Source organism: Protopterus annectens, chromosome 12.part0 (genome assembly GCF_019279795.1).
Source record: "Protopterus annectens isolate FY-2018-M chromosome 12.part0, PAN1.0, whole genome shotgun sequence".
Lineage (NCBI taxonomy): Eukaryota > Metazoa > Chordata > Ceratodontiformes > Protopteridae > Protopterus > Protopterus annectens.
The window spans coordinates 1097927533-1097949046 of NC_056746.1; the positions used below are offsets into that span (position 1 = coordinate 1097927533).

General features: G+C 40.8%; 1 protein-coding gene across 1 annotated transcript in view; it reads left to right on the top strand.

Annotated features, from left to right (window-relative positions):
• The window catches only part of EPB41L1 (erythrocyte membrane protein band 4.1 like 1), a gene marked incomplete in the record, with an annotated part of 2183009 nt that overhangs the window by 1479791 nt on the left and 681704 nt on the right, over positions 1–21514 (top strand). Inside the window, 1 exon segment of the mRNA XM_044090111.1 lies at positions 5275–5362. Within this exon segment, the coding sequence (XP_043946046.1) occupies positions 5275–5362 (88 nt within the window).

The window sequence follows — 21514 nt, forward strand, 5'->3', positions numbered from 1 at the left end:
ACAACATGCCGTCGGATCCTCCGACGCCCGCTACCGCTAAAAAACGTAAAGATAAATCTTTAAGGTCTAAACTGGATGAGTTGTCCGTTGCGGACGCCGGTTCTATGGAACCTCCGGTTGAATCTGTGGATCCGGCCAAGGTCTCGGCTGAATCCCAGAGGGAAACCTTTACTTTTGCAGGAGTTGGCCTCTCAGGAGTTAGGCCAGGCCGAGGGTGCTTCTCAGGTATCTGTAGTTCCATCCTTACAAAAGGTTATTAGGCCTTCTACCTCAGTGGCCAAAGGCCATGCTAAGGCTAAACCTGGTCTTTCTGGTACTGGCCATAGCCCTAGTTCTTCAGCTTCTGTTCCTAAAAAACATATGTTGAAAATGGCAGAGGATTTGATTACTTTGATCAGGGGATCTTTGCCCCCCCAGAGAAGAGGCCTAGGGTGGAGACAGATTTAGAGGGAATGGAGCATTCTTCAGACTACTCTGAGTCTTCAGCTGAGGATATTCAGGATTACCCTCCCTATTCAGATTCGGATGCAGAGGATTCCTGTCCTTCTGCTTCTCCTCCAGAGGATTTTTCCTTTTCTGAAACTTTACATTCCATGAGGGAACATTTCAAGTGGGAAGGTCAGGATTTTTCAGATTCTCGTAAAAGGCTTAGGGAATTTTTGTTTTTACCACAACATAGGCCTTTGGCTATTCCCCTGTCTTAGATGTTGTTCAGGATGTTTTTCTGAAGCTTCACTTAATCCTGATTCTTTACCCCTGCCCCTGTCAAGCCAGACAGATATTACAGAGTTCCGGAAGCACATAAATATTTGTATAAGAGTCCAAGAGCTGACCCGGAAACTATTATTCAAGGGCCGAAGGGTGTCAGGGCTTCTGTGGTTAAGAATCCAGTTCCTTTGGATAAAGATTCTAGAGCACTGGATAGGTGGGGGAAAAAAGTGTACACCTCTTCTACGTTAGCTATGAGGGCTTTAAATTGCCAGTTTCATATGCTGAAGTATCAGAACTTTTTGTTAGGCCAATTGAAATCTAAAGTGGATGCTTTATCTGAGGGTATAGAGTGTAAGGAATTGCAGGAGTTGGTTCATGCTTCAGATCAAGTTGGAAAACATTCCTTGCAGTGTGGTTTCGATGCTCTTCAGGCTTCATCCAGGGTGGCTGCTACTGGTTCAGTTATTCGTAGACATGCCTGGCTTAAGGATCAAAATTTGTCAGAGCATGTTAAAGCTCGGATTTTGGATGCTCCTCTTCAGTCTGAAGTTCTTTTTGGTTCTCCTGTGGAGTCAGTTTTGAAAAAGATGGAAGATAAAGCTAAGTCTATGCAGATGGTCAAGGATTTTTTGCAGGTGCAGCCCCCTAAGTTTAGCAGGAATTGGCCTGCTAGAGGATGGTCCTACCCTTCTTCGGATTTTTAGTCTAAGGGCAGGTCTAGACGTGGTAGAGGCAGGGCTCACGCTCAGGGTTCTTTCAGACCTAGGACTTGGAGTTCTCCTGCACAGTCTTCTGGTGAGGGCAGGGGTCAGCCTTTTCGTAAACAGACCCAATGACCTGTATCTTCAGCTGCCAGATCCTTCTTTTCTGGCAGCTCCTCTAGGAGGAAAGTTGGCACTTTTCAAACAAAACTGGCATTTGGTCACCCAGGACAAATGGGTATTGGAAATAATAAATCAAGGTTACAAGTTTTACTTTCACACTTTTCCTCCTTTCAAAGGCATGCCGGATGTGCCTCCTCAGCAAAGGCTGGAGGCTCAGGAGCAAATTTCTTTGCTTTTACAGATGGGAGCTATTCAGGTGGTACCTCCATCAGAAGTAGGCCTAGGGTTTTATTCCCGTCTATTTCTAGTGCCAAAGAAAGGAAACACTTGGAGGCCAATTCTGGATTTGTCCATTCTCAATACCTACCTAGACATTCCAAAGTTCAAGATGTTAACATTACAACAACTTCTGCCTATGCTAGGCAAAGATCACTGGATGGTAACCCTGGATCTCAAAGAGGCTTATCTTCACATTCCTATCAGGCCCAGCTGCAGGAGATTCCTGCGTTTTCGGGCTGGTACTTCTCATTATCAGTTCTCTGCATTGCCCTTTGGTTTATCTACTGCGCCCAGGGTGTTCACAAAAGTGCTGGCTCCTGTAATTGCTTTCTTCAGACAGAGGGGAATACAAATTTATCCTTATCTGGACGATTGCCTGATTCTTGCTCAAGACAAAGACAAGCTACTTCAACATCTACAGTATGTAATGGCAGTTTTAAGGTGCCTAGGGTATTCTGTGAACGAAATAAAGTCCAGTCTAGTACCCTCTCAGGACATGTGCTTCCTGGGTGTGAGACTGAATACAGCTTCTCAGATGGCTTTTCTGACCCCGGACAAACAAAGAACTCTTCACCTATACTTCCAGCAGTTATCAGTACTGTCTAGGCTGACTGCAAGGACAGTCCTTCAAGCCTTGGGGTTCATGGCATCTTGCATTCTAGTACTTCCCAATGCCAAACTGCATATGAGGAAGCTACAATGGTATCTCAAAACTGTATGGACTCAACACTGCCACGATTTGGACACTGTCATTCGGATAATACCTTGCATCCAGAAGGAATTCTTGTGGTGGGCTCAGGAATGTCACCTAAACAAGGGACTCTCTGTGACCCGACCAGAGGCGAGTCAGATCATAACGACGGATGCCTCGGACTTGGCTTGGGGAGCACACTTCAATGGGAAATGGATTCAAGACACGTGGCCTCCCAGACTACAGCATTTACATATCAACATGAAGGAGATGTTAGCAGTCCAATTTGCCCTGATGGCCTTCAAGGACCTACTTCAACCAGGACAGGTGTTGATTCGAACAGACAACACAACAGTCATGTGGTACATCAACAAACAGGGGGGAACCCATTCTTACCCTCTTTGCAGACAAGCAATGATATTGTGGGAGACTGCTCTGAGTTTGCATATCACTCTTCAAGCAAGGTTTCTGCCAGGAGCACAGAACTCCCTAGCAGATGTATTGAGCAGACAAATTGTGGATCCCCACGAGTGGAAATTGGATCCTCAGGTATTCCAACAGTTGACAGTGGCTTGGGGAACTCCAGACATAGATCTGTTCGCTTCTCCACTAAATTTCCAACTACCAAAATTTTGCACAAAGATGTTTCACCCAAAAGCTTGGAAAGTGGATGCTCTATTTTTCAGTTGGAACAACCTTCACGTCTATGCTTTCCCTCCTCTGCCTCTCCTTCCCAAGGTACTCTTGAAAGTCAGGCGGGACAAGCCTTGCATGATTCTAATAGCACCAGATTGGCCACGTCAGCACTGGTATCCTCTGCTGAGGAGTTTAATTCAGGAGCCTCCTTGGCCTTTGCCACAGATTCCTCACTTGTTGTCCCAGTCAAGCAATCATTTGCTCAATGTCAGGGTGCAGTCCCTGCATCTAACAGCCTGGCGTATTCTGTTTTAGAGCCTGTGGGGTCTCAGCTTCCTCAACAGGTTTTAGATGTCATTTTGGAAGCCAGGCGGCCCAGTACTAGAAAAGTTTATGCTGATAAATGGAGGAGATTTTTCTTTGGAGCACAGCAAAGGGCTTTGATGTCTCAGTACCTAATTTGAGTTTTACGCTACAGTACCTTACTGAATTACTAGACAAGGGTTTGTCATTTTCCTCTGTGAAGGTTCATGCTGCAGCCATTTCTGCTCACTATGATTGTGATCCTCCTTTATTTTCTCATCCTTTGTTTAAGCAATTTCTTAGAGGGGCAAAAAATATAAGACCCCCACGTAGAGCTCCTACTCCTTCCTGGGATCTCAATTTTGTGTTGGAGAAGCTTACTTTACCTCCTTTCGAACCTGCAGCTACGTCTGAGCTGAAGTTTTTGTCTTGGAAAACTGCTTTTTTGTTGGCCATTACCTCTGCTAGGAGGGTCTCTGAATTGCAGCCACTCATGGCAGTTGAACCTTTTCTGGTATTCCATAAGGATAGGGTGTCTTTGCGTACTAACCCTACTTTTATGCTTAAAGTGATTTCTAATGTGGCCTTGAACCAGTCTATTCATTTGCCTACTTTTTATGCTGATCCCCAAAATAAGGGGGAAAAAGTCTTGCATTCTTTGGACATTCACAGGCAGCTACGTTATTATTTGAGCAGAACTAAAGAGTTCAGGCAGACTCAACAGTTATTTATTTCTTTTGCTCTGGCTTCTCAAGGGAAAGCTGTTTCAAAGCAAACTATTTCTAAGTGGATTGGTCATTGTATTGCTTTTTGTTATTCTCATCATGGGAAGGATGTTCCTGCTGGGATCAGCCCTCATTCCACTAGGGCTACTGCCACATCTACTGCCTTTTTGAGGGGGGTAGCTACTAAGGATATTTTGGAAGCAGCTACTTGGAGTTCAGTACACACTTTTACTAAGCATTACCATCTCCCTCTTTATTCCAAGTCTAGGGCTGGGTTTGCCACTGCAGTTTTGCAGGGCATGTTAGCAGCTCCTAATGCTTTTTAGTTTGCCAGCCTCCCTTTTCCTTTGCTTTGGGATTCTACCCACAGGTTATGACTGCAGCAATGTGAGACGAAGAACATAGTACAGTTTTGTACCTACCATAAATGTAGATGTTCGAGGATCCACATTGCTGCAGTCCTATTTTCCCTCCCTCCTTCCCCTCTATTGTTTGGGGTTGCTGTTTTTTTCCTTTGGGATAATTGTTATTTTCTCTCTTGTTTGGTTGTTGGGTATTTACTATTTTGGCTCTGGCCTTTCCTTCTTAAGGCCTTCTGACATCTGGGGCAAGAAAGACTGAGGATATGGCGTCGGTCATGCGCTTAAGTACTACTACGTACTGACGTCAGCTCCGGGCGTCCATGACCGACGCCAGCCTAACTCTTTGGTATTCGGGCCGACCGAGGACAGCGGACTACCCACAGGTTATGACTGCAGCAATGTGGATCCTCGAACATCTACATTTATGGTAGGTACAAAACTGTACTTTTTTATTTTCTCAGCCATGTTAATGTTAACCCAGATTGTAAAATTATACAAGGGTGATGTTTCTGTACACCAGTAATATATATGAATTGACAAAATATGGTAAGGTTTAAGTACAGTTTTGACATCTTAAGCAGAAGTAAGCATTTTATTTTGCTGGTCTGCCCTTTATATTATAGCAGGTTTAAAAAATAATAATGTCAGCTATATTTTCAATTTACCTACGCAATCAAAGCCACAGAGTTTCAACTTGTTAACTCTAGTTTGATATTCGTTTTATTTATTTTTTTCTCATCTAGGGGTATGACGCCAGCCGAAGCAGAAATGCATTTCTTGGAAAATGCAAAGAAGCTGTCAATGTACGGAGTGGACTTGCACCATGCAAAGGTAATTTTAAATATGACTGACATGTTTTAAGAGTATAATGCATTTGTGTATTCCAATCTTATGAAGCAAAATCAGCTATTAACAAAAGCAAATAATATAAAATAGAATAAAATAGAATTATGCTTTATACATATTAAAGGACTTCAATGTTTTTTGCTGCCATCCTGTCCCAGTTACTGTGTTCTCATTTTTTTCCAGTAATTCAGGGAAAGTCCATCAGGTATAGTTCCTGCAACTGCATTCAACAGTTATTTTTCACAAGTCAGTAATTTCAGTCACATAACCCAGAGTCAGTTAGGTCTACTTGGTTACTAAAATTAAAATAAACCTTCTTCAGGTGATAACATGCAGTCAATTGTAGGATTCTTAACACAGAGCCCACCAGACAAGAAAAAAATTCTAATCGTAGTGGTCCTGTAAAAACATTAAGAAAAAAGACCATTATTTAACATGGGAAGATAATGCAGTTGTTATTTTTTTTGACAGTGCAGAACTCCTGTTGTACAGTTTTAAGACACACAGTGTTTATGGGTAATAATCGCTAGTGTCCAACATAGAGATACTGGGCTACTCAACTTAATTTCTGCATCTGTTGAAGCATTGTTACTAAGATTTTGTAGATCTGCTTATTGTTGCAGTTCTGTTTGATTAGGCGCTGCCTTTTTCCTGTGTAAGCACCTCTCTCCAAGCCTAAACCTTGTGGGTGTCTTTGACTATGACAAGGTTTCTTTGGCATTGAGACATTTTGATTTGTTTCTGGTTATGTCTGCCTCCCACTATTTCTTCCATTATAGCATCATTTTCTGCAGTAGCAGTTGTTGCTGTTTTCTCATTCTGTGTAACCCGCTTTGACTCACAGCTCATGCATGGCAGTGTTCAAAGACGCCAGCATATGTTAGCTGCTATGTGTTTGCACTTTGATGGCACTTTTGGTAACCTGAAGTGTCCAGCTGTCTAGTCCCATGTCCATTATCATACTTCTCTGTATTCAAGGTGGGAGGTTGGTATAATGGTTAAGGTGTTTACTTTACAAACACGAGGTACAAGGTTTGATTCTTACATGGGATAAATGGCTAGGCTAGCTCCAAAGGGCAGCTAGCTTAATATGAATCTTCCCTTTCCTTTCCTCATTTATGGCATCTTGTCTCCACTCAATGGACACATTTTTGCCAACAAGGATATTCTTTTGCAGCTGTTTATTTCACTTTCTGTATTCATAACTCTCCTTTTTGTGGTCCTGGCAGGAACTGTGCACAAAGTGGACTTCTTCTGGAAAATTAAACTTCTCTTTGTTAAATAAGCCATCAGCTTTCAGAAAAGACAGAACCAAGTTGTATATCATCCTGGAGCTGTCTGTCCTGTGATTTGCTGTAAGATTTCAGGATCTTAGCAAATCAGCCCACACAGAACTTGTTATGCGTACATTACTACTCAAATAATTTATTGCACAGAATAAACTCAGTCAGAATATAATAAAATGAATCTAGTAGCACATATTCAATATTTTATTTATTTATTAGTCTTGACTTTTTGTATGTTTTGCAGTAATAGTTCACTTTGGGCTGTTCTCAAGCTGTACTCAACTGGTAAATTCTACAAGAAACAAAACTAGTAATTTCACCAAAATGTAGAGACTGAATGGCTGAAAATGTATATTTACATATACTAAGTCTGAAATTGCCATTTCTCAGAATATTCCCTTTTCTCTGAGGTACGTCAGTCTCCAAGTTGGTATATTTAAGGTCAGTGAGTGTGGGAAGCTCGCTGCCCATATTGGGGTACAGGGAGCTTGCCCCTTGCAAAAAACAAGGTTAAAGGAGAATACCAGTGTTTGATATTCACTCTGCTGTTGCTTTGATCGTTTCTTTTCAGTATTTCAGGATGCAGTGGTGCAAGTCCTGACATTTCTTAGGCACCTGCAAGACTACTCTAGTTTAAAATATGCTTACTCTCAAGACAGATGGACACACACGCACACAAACACACACGCAGACAAAACAAAAAGAAATTTGCTTAAAGCAGTCATGCAGTGCATAACGTAATACACATATATTTAAATAATAAATATAAACATTTGAACCATTTCTAGGTTCTTTGATTATTCATTTTAAGTAATTCTTATAAACTTTTTGAAAGGTGAATAAACAAGAACGACGTAATCTGAATGTAGTACGCTGAAACACAATTCTCCAAACCACGATTCGTGAAAAATAGCCCACATTCAAAACGCAGGAGTATGTAGGGAAGTATTGTTTACAAAACACAACCTATTTACCTGCACATCCTGTCCCAGTGGGTACTATAACCCAATACTGGAAATTAAAACGCTTTTGTCTGTAACTGCTGTATGTATTGGGGTATGTAGTTCATCTGTGCTATGATCTCAGACTGAATGGGCAGTGGAAAATCAGGATTCAGTGAACAGTCTGTCTGGCAATGTGACTGACCTTCACAATGAAGAAAAAATGTTGCTGATTTATTCATTCCTTTTATCCTGTAATTTTTTTAACCACATTCCTGCTAATAATAAAGCTGCTGAAACTGTTCATTCTGCCCCCAGCAATGGTTTAAGTGTTTAACCCGTCATATTGTGCAGGGATGTTCTACCTGCCTCACCGCAGGTGCCAGTATGCATTATTTAGCATTTAATATGCTTCTGTGCAGCTGTCAGTGTCACTGTTGTATTTGTTGGTTGACCACGTGCCCTGAGACTCTCTCAAGAATTTCTGCCCCTCCTTTGAGGGTTGCGGTGAAGGATGTCCCTACTCCACCCCTCCATCTATGATAGATGCACTCATTCTCTCTATGACAATAACTGCAGATGCCCCTACCACTAAAGAACATGGCTCATATTCAGGGCTTTAACCCTCCATGCCAGGGGAGCTGGCTATAAGCTGGCTATAAGAACACCTGTTTACTTACTTAAGTTTTGAAAAAGGCTGACCATTGTGGAGAGGAATATAAGTTTAATTTAGGACCAAGTGGAGCAAAATAAACTCTGTTGAAAGAGGTGGTATGAAGTGGGCAAGAAAGGTTGTTCATATACTTAGAACGTGTCAGCAGTTAACATCAAATGTAAACATGGTTCTCTTAGAAAAGTGAAAAGCAATAGTTAGTAAACACATAAGAATGAAGTCCGTGTTGTACATCATTGGATCATGGTTCAGTTACCAGTCTGGGCACAGAAGAGGTTGGTCAACAAGGATGAAAGTAACCACATATATCAGCTTGCCTGTCCTGGGGGAGGGAGGCAGTGATAATCACTGCCTATCTGCCATCTGGTAGGTAGCCTGGTAGTGTACCAGGAAAAGGTTCACGAGTGAAAGAATACCTACCAGGTAGTATATGCAGTTTTGAGCTGGCAGTTGCATAATCCATTGAGGGACTTGGGGTGGGGGTGGGGGGTACAAGAAAAATTGATCCAGCCAAAGATAATGGCTGACCATTTCCCAGCATTTAATCTTCACTGGCAGTCACATAATACTGTGAATTCTAAAGAAGTCAAACTGTATTTTGAAGGGAACAGTACCCCCAAGGGGTGACAGAGGGAGATAACTGTTTATGGAGGATGGAAAAGTTCACTGGGGCTAGAGGCTTGGGTGCCCGCAGGCAGGTACAAGGGTGTGCACTTGCACCCCCATGGATTTTGGCTTCAGTTACTAAGGGACTGTCACATTTACTTTTTAATTAAAAAAAAAAACACTGTTTTTGTTTTTAAGGATGTTCTTTAAAAACTGTCCAGTCGCACACACCTGTCAGGTCACATGCATGCATGCGTTGTCGCACAGACATCCTTTTCTTCCTTTTTGCCCATGCAGGGAATTTTAAGTACAAGAAGACATTCTGTTCTTGTCTTGCTAACGTTGGGACATTCACTCTTTACCAGTGTTAAATAATTTTTACATTTATTTACGAAAAACGCATTCTAGAGACTAGAATGAAAATGCTTAATGTCCATGGGACTGAGACATCAGAAATCTTTGTTGTAGGCTCTGTGGTGACAGTGACCGCATTTACAAGGCTCGTTGATACATAAGTTTCCTTTGTCAGATGCAGTACATTTTTTAAATTTATTTATTTATTTATGTGGACAGGTAAATGAACTGGACCACAAATGGCTCCTTAGCATTCACTGTAACAATAATCAAAAGATGCAAAGGAAATGAAAAATGCATTTCAGTAACACTGCAGTAATGCTGCATTTACATACGGTGTTATGATTGCTTTATACAACATATTATAGTATAGCTTACTGCCATCTAGGTGTGTGCTGAAGAATACCAAAGTTGTTAGCTGCCAGGAATCTGAATCAAAACATATTTTTACACTCTTAAAAACTTTAATACCTACAATTCAGTACATTTCCGCTTTATACAGCCTCATATTTTTGCTGAATTTCAAGTCCCAAGAAATGATTTAGCAACTTAAAACCTTCCCTTTGCTAACCACCTGACAATAAAGAAACATGCGGGCTTTGTTTCTGGAGTGGAACTGTCATACACCCAGAAAAACTACTTTACTAGTTCTAGAAAATGCTCATACTTATAAAAACAACTCTAACCATATCACTTGGTCTTGGAAAAGGTTCTCTTAATGTAGCATAAGCAATTTATTCTTCAGGGGCAACAGGTACTTTATTTATAGATGAAACACAGAAATATAAATTTGTTTGCTAGTAGCAACCTCTTCATTAGTTACAGATCTCTTTAATACGTAATTATTTAGATGAGTTTTACTTCTGCAGAGATTGTACATATTTACCGATATTGGTGAATTGTAATGACAGATATCTGAGTAGACTTTTATGATGGAAATGTTCTGAATTGGGCAGTTTTGTCAGTATTGGTTCATACATCTTGTTTCATTGCTGACTGGAAAAGCTACAAATGTAAAACACACACTAACAAGTGGTGCTGTATTATACAAGGAATATAATTTAATACATTAGGAAGGTGAATCAAGGAACTTGTGCATGTATGCATGGTCCTAAATATGTATGCAAGGGGCCTATGATTTGAAAACATCCCAAAGGTAAACTTTATCCACCACTGGCCAGATGCATTTTCTTAATGCTGTTTCAATGAAAGTGAGTTTCAAGGGCAGAGACGTTTTAATGCTAAGTCCATTTTCATTGTGAGACTGTATTGTTTTGTTTAGCAAATGTCTATCAGTGCTTGTGCTATAAAATTTAAAATAAAAGTTTTAAGTTAAATCCAAATAATCATTGTAGAAGTAAAGCAGAAAACAGTATGCACATTACAGTATTTATGGTAACTAGGGAGAAACAGCCAAGTAATGGGACACTGGAATGGCTGCAGGGGGGAGGGCTGTGTATGTGGGGGGCCTAGTCCATTACTCTGCCTAGGGCCCCATTTAACCATGATCCTGCTCTGCTGTCCAACCACAGACATGAAGGCACACTTCCCCTGTAGCATACATCTAACATTTGCAGATATAACAAGGATTATGTTCAACCATTTACACTTCATTCATACTACCTGAGATGTCAGCCACATTTAGAGCCAGAATTTGCTTTGGGCAGGAACTCATCTGTGAAGTTACCCGACTCGCAACTTATCCATAGCCTTACAATTCATCGCAGTCATGGCTTACATTGAGATGAAGAAATCAGTATGTGCACCAAGACATCCACAAAGCTTGCTGTTCAGTTTTAACTGATTTATTAAATACATTTTTTTTTAATTAATATTTCTTGTGTTACTTTGCAGTGACAAAGGGTGTGGCTTTGCTATCATTTACAATGTTCCGCTTGCTTGCATAATTGCCTAGGCACCATGCACTGTGTAAGAAGAGCAGCACGTGCGTCCTGCCCACTCTGGACACTGTTACTTGAAGCTGCAGGTGGCCAAAAATTAACCAAGGACCTGCAAGAGATGCCTTATGAAAGGCTGCAATTTTGTTGGCAACCATATACTCATTTAGCCAGGAAATGAGCAATCGTATGTAAGATTAGAGTACTTTACAGTTAACCGTGGGGTGGTACATAATTTTCTTGGTTATCTACGCATAAACTGATATATCCTGGAGGTGGAGCTCTGGCCTGTGGGTTTGCACCCCCTGCAGAAAATCCTGCCGGCACCCATGGCTGGAGGAACTAGATGGTTTTGTTGAGGTGACTAAAAAAAACTCAGTAGAGGGGCAGTGATAAAGCATCAAAAATAAATAAATAAATAAATAACATTAAGAACTATTAAAAATGGGGACATACTGATTCCCTGAATTACAGCTAAGTGAAAGTAGATTTACTGAAATGCTCTTACTGAAAGTACATTCAACAAATTCACTAATTTCCCATGTACAGTCTTGTGATGCTCTGAATTTGATTAAATGGCTTGAGGGGGATACGTGGCTCTTTGGCATACCAAGATGAAGACTTGACTATGACCGAGGGGGTTTGATTCCTGTTAATGGCATGGGCACTAGAAGAGCTAGGCATGGGTGGGGGGATGAGACATAAGAGTAACAAGCTAGTGTTGGCACCTGTTCTGGCTGGAGGGAGTTGCTGATTCTCATTTGGCCAATGCAGACCACTGACTGAGGACACACAGTTTTTCATCCCAAGCAAGTGATTGTAGCTGTTAGGAGACATGTACATGGGAGCATTCACATGTCAAAGAAAGTGTACTAGAGGACCTGCTGTAATGTGGTTCCTATATCAATGAGCAGGGGGGGAGTGGTTCGGGCAGGGGATAATATTGGAGAAAGGACACTTCCAACATCTGCTTGATGTGGGCCACGGACTGGATGGAGTATTTATCAGCTAGGACTAGAAGGTATGATTCTCCATGTGTCCTGGTGTAAGGGATAACTCAAACTCACAAAGCTGGCAAGTTAAGTGCTCTAGCCACAGTTAGAGCTACAATATACAGTCACATATGGGCTCTTGTCTGGATAAGGTAAGGGATGACTACATCTACTACAAACTTGTGATAAATGTCAGTCGAATTCCTTCTTATTATATTACTCAGTGGATTTGCATGTAAGCATATCATATCATGTCATATCATATAACTTGAGCTATATGGATGGAGCCTTTCTTATTATAAGGCATATTTCTTGTTTTATTTTTTGTATCCTGACAATAAAATGCGACATCTGGATTAGTGACTTAATCCTTTGTTGCAATTATGTTTTTCGTGTGTTACTCGAAAATATATGGAAAATATGTACACGTCTCAGTGCTTTACTGGTTAAAAGGACAATAAATATATATATATATATATATATATATATATATATATATATATATATATATATATATATATATATATATATATATATATATATATGGATCTACTTGAAAATGTCAGCGTTGACGTTCAGAACAGCGAGACCACAACGCTGAAACTTCAGAAAGCCGAACTCCCGGAACATTGCAAGGTAACTCTGGGAAACTAACCACTGGACCACCAACAACTTAAAAATACGAATGCAATCAACTAAAACCCACCATCGTGGGGGGCTTCCCCCCACCCCCTGCTAACTAAATATACCAACTCCGAGATTGCACTACAGTGGAGAAGAGGGCAAAAGTCACCATGGTGGCCTAGCGGTTATTTTCCTGGAGTTAACTTGTGACGTTCTGGGAGTTCGGCTTTCTGAAGTTTCAACATTGTGGTCTCACTGTTGTGAACAGCGACGTTATGGTAACTCAGCGTTTTTCAAGGGATCCCATATATATATGTATATATATAGTTCAACAAACCTTAACTGTGGTTTTTTTTTTGGTATACTCTGCATTAGGGGTTTTTTCCTTCAACTATTTATAGCCTGAACATTGTGCATATCTCTAACAAATTTTCAACAAGACTGATTTATGTATGCATAGCCATTACCAATTGCAGAAATCAGAATAGTTTGACTGCAAAAGGTGAAAAACAACTTGTAATGCAGCGGGTGGAATGATTTTTCCTGCTGTGCTAGATAGATTATATGGTTTCTCTAGGAAAAATAGGTCAGCAAAGCAGGAGCTAAAAGTGATTGTGCATAATGTAACATATTTCAAGAGTTTTTATATCACAAAACAATTTTCACATTTTAATTTGTGGTGCAAAAAAGCAATTTTAGTAACATAGTATGATAAAGTTTTCAGACAAAGATGCACACAAGTTTTTCCACAAATGTAATTATGAAAATTAACCAAATGTTCAGTTTTATTGTCAGCTGTTTTATTGCCTTTTTCTTACTATATGCCAGGGTTTGCAAATATTTTTTTCATCTATATTTGTGATATATCTTCACCCAGGCTGTGCCTGTAAATGGTCTGTTGAGATAATTTCCCCATCCCAGTAAACAAATATAGATAAAATAAAATAAACCAAAGAGCATAACTGATGCTTCAAAATTATTAAAAGAGTGGACATACATAGGGTTCTGTATGTAATGAGTTTCATAAAGACAGCAATATTAAGCTGTTTTCTTATGATCCAGTATAAGAAGCCAACTGGAGAAGTCAAACTCATTGAAGAACACATCTGCTGAGATAGTATGTGACATCATAGTTAGAAAAAGTGTTATTTGCAGGGACATGCCACTCTGCAAACCTTCCATGAGGACAGCTTTGCAATGATTTGTTGGAGCATTTACTTGTTGCCCTTAACGGTGTGGGATACGGGTGCTAGACCAAGCAACCAAATCTGAGGGTAATGCTGCTCAATGCTAGAAGTCTAAACCTCAAAATGCATTCACTCGAGGCACTCCTTAAAATGGAGAACATCGACATCTGTGCAGTGACAGATACCTGGTTCAAGGCTCCAGAGAGCACCCCTGCATTACCAGGCTATAATTCATACCACACCTTTCGGCCACCTAACCTGGAATAAAACACTAAAGGTGGGGGCGTGTCCATATTCATTAAGGATATCCACACCTCCAGGCTAGTTGCTCAGCATTATGCATCTGAGATTATCCAAGTGCAACTAACTCTGGAAAATATGAGGGTACAACCCAACACCCTAATAATGGGTGATTTCAGCTACCCCACCATTAACTGGGAAAACTACTCATGTACCAACTCTTTTGCTCAACGTTTTCTGGAATTCATAAATTCCAATGCCTTAGATCAACTTATCCACACCCCCACCAGGGGCAGCAATATCCTAGACCTGGTCATTACCAACATGGGCGACCAGTGTTCCACACCAGAGGTCAATTCCTCGTTGGTCAGATCCAACCACAAGCTAATCAGCCTAGACATCCACATCTAGCCCCAACCCCCCATTAGGGAAACCAACGTAAAAAGTTTCTTCAAAGCCAACTTCACGCTTCTTAAGACAGAAGTGGCAAACTTCACGACAACCACGCAGACGGACAATAGAGGTACGATTGCTGAATCCTACACAAATGCACTTTATAAGCACTTACATGAGTGCATGGATCGTGCTATCCCTAACAGAACCAAGATGCTATCCTCCAAAAAAAGGAAGCCAATCTGGTGGTCCCCTGCCATAGACAAACTCTACAACAGAAGAAAGAAACTGTTGCAAAAAAGAGTAAAATCCCATGACTGGAAGAACTCCCTGGTCAGCGTCAGTAAGAAACTAAGATCCCTCATAAAATCCTTCAAAGCTAGTTATGAAAACAAAATCGTCACTGATTCTAAAGACAACCACAAAGCATTCTATAGCTATGTCAAGAATCTCAATGACAACACTCAGATCTGCTCTGAGTTACAGCACAGTGGCACTAAATATACAGAACCAACTGATATTGCCAACATCCTGGCAGATAGGTTCAGTGCTAACTTTACCCCCCCCCCCTAAGGGCCCATCTCTATACTGGAAGAATGCAAAGTTCCTGTAATCACGGCTGCTCAGGTAAAAACCACACTCTACAAAGCCAAGAATGCCGCATCCATGGGACCTGACACCATCCCAGGCTGCGTTCTACATGAACTACAGAATAAACTGGCACCCCACCTAAGCACCATGTTCAGTCATAGCCTCACCTCAGGCTTTGTGCCCACTGAATGGTCCCACTCCACAAAGGGGGAGCCACCATGGACCTTGGGAACTACTGCCCCATTAGCCTAACAAGCCTGGTCTGCAAGGCCATGGAACATATCACCATGGAACTTATAAACAAAGACATTGGTAATCTCCAAACTCTGGACCCCACCCAATTCGGGTTTGTAAAGGCAGATCATGTCTCCTAAACCTGATTGACTTCTTTGAAGCAGTCACCATATCCATAGATGAGGGTAAGGTGGTTCACACAGCCTATCTAGATCTCGCCAAGGCTTTTGATACCATCCCCCACTCTGGAATTATAGATAAACTCACTAAACTATAAATCCCTATGTCACAAGATGGATTGCCAACTGGCTCACTGACAGAACCCACACTGTGAAAGTAGCAGACTCCAAATCCAACTTCAGACCAATGACAAGTGGAGTACCACAGGATTCAAGTCCTGGGTCCTCTCCTCTTTGGTATCTACTTTTCTGAAGTACAGGCTAGCACAGAAGGTCTTTGGCTAATGAAGTTCGCAGATGACTGCAAACTAGGAGCCGTAATTGAAACTCCTAACAATGTGTACATCCTACAAAAGGGCCACACTGAGACAGATGCCTGGTGTCAAAGCCATGGCCTCAAGCTCAATGCCAGAAAGTGCATTGTCATTCCCTTTGGTAAAAATTCTGTACCCATGAACTACCACATAGGTGGTGGTGTACTTAACACCGAAAGTGTGATAAGAGACCTTGGGACACAGGTGGACAGTAGTCTCTCCTTTGATAATCACATCGCCTCTGTAGTCAGGAAATCCTTCTGCATGGCACACCTCATCCCAAAAGGTTTCTCATCCAGGAAGAAAGAGGTCATTGTTCCCCTCTGCTCATCACTTATTAGACCCATTATAGAGTACAACGCCCCTTTTGGTATGTACCTCACAAGACATTTACAACAATTGGAAAGGCCACAGAAATACCTCACAAAGAGGATTACCAGCCTCAAACAGATGCCCTACGGAGACCGTCTAAAAAAACTCCAGCTTTATTCCGTCGCATATCGCCTACTCAGAGGTGATCTCTGCCTAACATACAGAGCTGTGTCAAACCCAGAGCTGTTGGACATGCTCCACTTAAAGAAATCCCACTCCCTCCGAGCTACACGCTCTAGGCACCTAAACCTTGTCACCACAATAAACAGAACATGCTGGAGGATAGATTCCTGCCCCAGAGACTTCCCATACTCTGGAACAACCTACCTATCTATATCCAACAAAGCTTCTCATTAGCACTCTTCAAGAAAAATCTTGATGATTGGATGGGAAATAGGAACTTCACCCTGGGGATCACCTCTGTGGCTCTGCTCGACAGGGGCACAGGAAAATAATTTTCTTGGATGGCGGAAACTAGGGTACCTTTTTGGCTAGGCTTGTATAGGCCCTAGGGCCGATAGCCTAGTACCTACCTATGAACCTATGAACCTATAAGGCTGAATTTGCAGTTTCCCATCCATTCATCCTATTTAGTTTTTTTATTAAATTTGGTTCTAAACACTATTCAACTCCATGAAAAAAGATAGTACTTTAGATCCATATCTCTCATGCGACGAGCCTTTTACTGTAACAGTGACTTACATTTTATCATGTCATGATGTAATAAAGGTTGAAGCAGCCCTCCTTTCTTCTCTCACAGAATGACTTCATCTGTATAGGCAATGCTTGTTATTTATTAAGGGTATTATCTGAAATTGTTTTATGACCCTGATGACATTGGCCATATTCATGGCATGTTGCAGACAACAGTAGGACAGTATACATTACATCATTTACTATTCCTGTAGCTTGGCCTTACCCTTATCATAGTCCTTCTCAGTACACTTTTATTAGTCCACAGCTGACGTACTTCTACTTACACTGTCTGTTTCCCAGTGTGGTATTTTGCCTTTGGGGGTACCAAGACTGCTAAGAACGAATAGCAGAATTAAAAAAAGAAGAAACCCAAATGATAATTGTGCTCTGACAAGTCATACTTGGTCCAGATGTTTAGAGCAGCAATTCCCTGACATCTTTCAGAACTGGGTGTAACCCTCAAATAGCCATTGAAGGCATGCAGGAGTCCTCATTTGTGTATATTAAACAAGCCATTTAAGCAAGCCATCTTTCATAATCACCACTGTGCTTATGCATGGGGCATTGCCTTGCTCCAAGTATTAATTGCCTTCTGAGTAATCAGTCAGAAGTAATATTAAAACAAGAAAATGAGATACCTAAGAAAGGTGCTACCCCTTCCAGCTAATAAAATTCTAAGTCTCTAATTTTGCTGTACAGCCTTTTACAGTCATACATTTCTAGCCTCCTCACGGTTCCCCGTTCAAAGTATTGTAATGTCCACTGGCCCTATTTCTATCACTCAGACTACAACAACAATCCCTCAGTCATTGTATATCCATACTAGACATCATTTCATTCAACACACATTCCCTTACTCAGCCAACAAACTCTGTCTTCATAGCCCACCTCAACATACGTAGCATCAATAATAAAGTCTCACAACTCCATGCTCTCTTAGAAGTCTACTCTTTCCATATTCTCTGCTTAACAGAAACCTGGTTAAAGCCTGCAACTAAAGACAATGAAATCACCCCACCCGGATATAATATATATAGATCTGACCGTATAGCAAAGAAGGGAAGTCTACAGATCACCACATATGACCTTAAACCACCTGTAGATTCTACTGCTGAAATTCTTATTTCCAAACTTCAACTCAACACTTTCAAATCCATCTATATTATCTGTATTTATCTACCTCCTGGCAATAACAATACCACCATAGAAGATATCCTCTGCTGGCTATCACTAAACCTGCCCCAAGAAACCATTATCCTAGGTGATTTTAACACAGATTGGAACAGCTGTTGCAGCAGCCAACCTACCACCCTCATTAACCTATTTGGTTTCTCTCAAATCATTACCTCCCCTACCAGGATAAACAAGCCCAATAAGAAAGAGAGTACCTTGGATTGGATACTCATAAAAAAACATCCCCACATATATGAATCTGGAACCCTCCCTGATGATATTAGTGACCACTCACTTACCTACACTATCAGGCATAAAACCAATGCCACCATTCTACCCACTGTCACGTCCATTAGATCCAAGAAAAACTTTAACCCTGACCTCTTCCAAAGTGAACTAAGAGCATGCAATTGGTCTCCCTTAAGACACCTCCCATTGGAGGAAGCTGTCAAATACTTTAATTCCAAATTCCTCACCATCCTAGATAACCATGCACCAAACTGCTCTATTAGAATCAAAACTAAATCTGCCCCTTGGCTGTCAAAAGAAACCAAACAAAAAATCCACCTTAGAAATAAATACTGGGCCAAATAGCGTATGACTAAAAACTCGGCTGACCATCAAAACTTTAGACAACTGAGAAATGAAACTAAGAAAGCTATACTGTCTGATAAAAGAAACTACTACTTACAGTTCCAGTAAACTAAACATAATAACCCACAAAAATTCTGGGCAAGTATTAGCCAACTATTACACCCAGGTCACTCCATTACACCTAACCCACAAGGCACAGACCAGGAGAACCCAAAGCACACTGCCAATGCCTTTAATACTTTTTTCACTGAGGCCATTCAATCACTTGCCAGTCACCTATCACCTAATAATTTCACTTTACCTATCTCTAACACAACTCCACCCCCTCCTTTTCTCTTCCAACCCATCCCTACAATATATATTCTTTCCCTTATCCAAAAACTTAAACCTTGCTCTCCTTCAGCAGATCAATTACCAGCTGAATATCTACAGAAATCAGTCAAATCCATCGCCTATCCCATTTCCATTCTGATTAGCAGAACCATTAGTGAAGGACACATCCCTAGCATCTGGAAAGTATCCCATATTATCCCCCTTCATAAAGGTGGAAAATCTACTGATTTCTCCAACTACCGTCCCATAGCCCTACTTTCACCTTTGGCAAAACTAATGGAAAAATGCATCCATAAGCAACTGCTAGACCATCTAATCCAAAATAACTTACTTTCCAGCTGTCAACATGGTTTCAGACCATCCCGTCAGCACTACTACTGCCCTCCTTTCCTTTACTGACTGTATTAACAAAAAACGAAATGCCAATATGCTCTCTTCAGCACTATTTATCGATCTGTCCAAGGCATTTGATATGGTTAATCACCAAATACTTATAAATATCCTCAAATCCCTCTCACTAGATACATTCACTATTAAATGGTTCCAATCCTATTTAGATAACAGACAACAGGCAGTACCTTGGCACAACACTCTATCTACTCACCTGCCCATTAACATTGGTGTCCCTCAAGGGTCCATATTAGGTCCTCTTCTTTTCTCCATATTTATCAATGACCTTCTAGCAATCCCCCAAGCTACATGTGTTCAGTACGCTGATGATTCTACACTTATATGTACAGCCACACCAACTTCTAAACTTCACTCCCTTACCCAAGAAGTATTTAATACAGTAGAACAATGGTTTACACAACATTGCCTTCTGTTGAACCCCAAAAAAAAACAAAACTCCTCCTTTTCAATCCTACTCTTAAGACTGTCCCAATAGATTTCTCAGTAATATCCACAAATGGTACTCCCATATCACCTGACCCAACTACTAAACTACTTGGTATTACCATAGACAACAATCTTAACTTTGACACCGATATCAACAATACTATAAAAAACGTCAATAAAAAGCTAGGCTCTCTCTACAGAATCAAGCCATTCCTTTCACCAACAGTCAGAAAAACTATTGCTTACACCCATCTAATCTCTACACTGCTCTATGCCTCACCCATATTTACTAATTTATCTAAAAATAACCTCGCCAAACTGGATATCTCCTACAATAACATTGCCAGGTTTGCTACTGGCAACCCATTCAGAACCCACCACTGCTATAATCTTAAGCAGCTTGGATGGCTAGAAATTCAGAATCTGCTTAAATTCCACCAACTAACCATTGCCCATAAGACTCTTTACCAACCTTCCAGTACTCCTATGTTAACTAACCTCATCTATCCCTATAAGAATCTGAAATCCTTGCGCTCATCACACAAACTTCTTGTAAACATCTCTAAATCTAATAACAAGGCTGGGGACTCTCTTTTCAGCAACACTGCTGGAAACTCCTGGAACCTTCTCCCCAGTGAACTTTCTTCAGTTTCCTCCACATCTCTTTTCAAAAACAGACTGAAACTTTTCCTAAGAACACACTGGCTATGCCCCTGTACTAAACCTGACTGATCAGTTTTCTCCTTTTTCTACTCATAACAGGTACTGCCTACCCACTACTTCCCTATAACTAGCTCTACCTTCCTTCTTGCCACTTTACCTTTTCCTATCCCTTACCCTTCTGTTCATGCCCTAAGCTTACTCTTAGTGTGGAAACTCTTTAATATATATAAAAGACACACTTATGCCTCTTTTATTTTGACTTTCTGTATTCTATCTGCAATCTGAACTGTACCTGCTTACTGCACTGCAAAGTATTTCTGTGCTCTCTGTAATTTTGTCCCCTGTACATGCCTTTGGCACTGTGATGTATTTCTGTCCTCTTTGATTTTTCCAGCCTAACTTCTAATACTCTCTGTAAATATAAAGGTTTTATTTTCCTCTTATCCCAGACCTATTTCTCCCAGACTATAGTATAATATTAGACCTATTTTTAGTATTGTACTCGAATTTTAAAATGGGAGGTACTTAGACCTCTATGATAATTTATGTATTAACCTGTAACAACATTGTTTGTAAAAATGTTTTATTTTGCTATTTTTTTTTTTTCTTCTGCACGGAGCTTATCTCCCCAGGCCTCTGCTGAAAATGGACATGTATCCAGTTGAACTAGCCTGGTCAACAAATATAAAATAAATAAAAATAAATAAAAGTTGTAAAATATGCCGCCCAGCGGCAGAGCTGTTCTAACTCATCCAAGGCTGACTGCTGCTCGTGTACACTTTGTCAGTTGTGCATCATCATTCAGACACTTGTTCCCATACCACAAGCAGCAAATCGACATGGAGGTGAGAAGAAGGGTCTCATCTCACTGATACTAGTGCATTTCATAATATAAAACAGATAAATAAAGCTTGCTGCAGATCTAACATGAGTGCAACGTTGATATTTTCTTTTTGG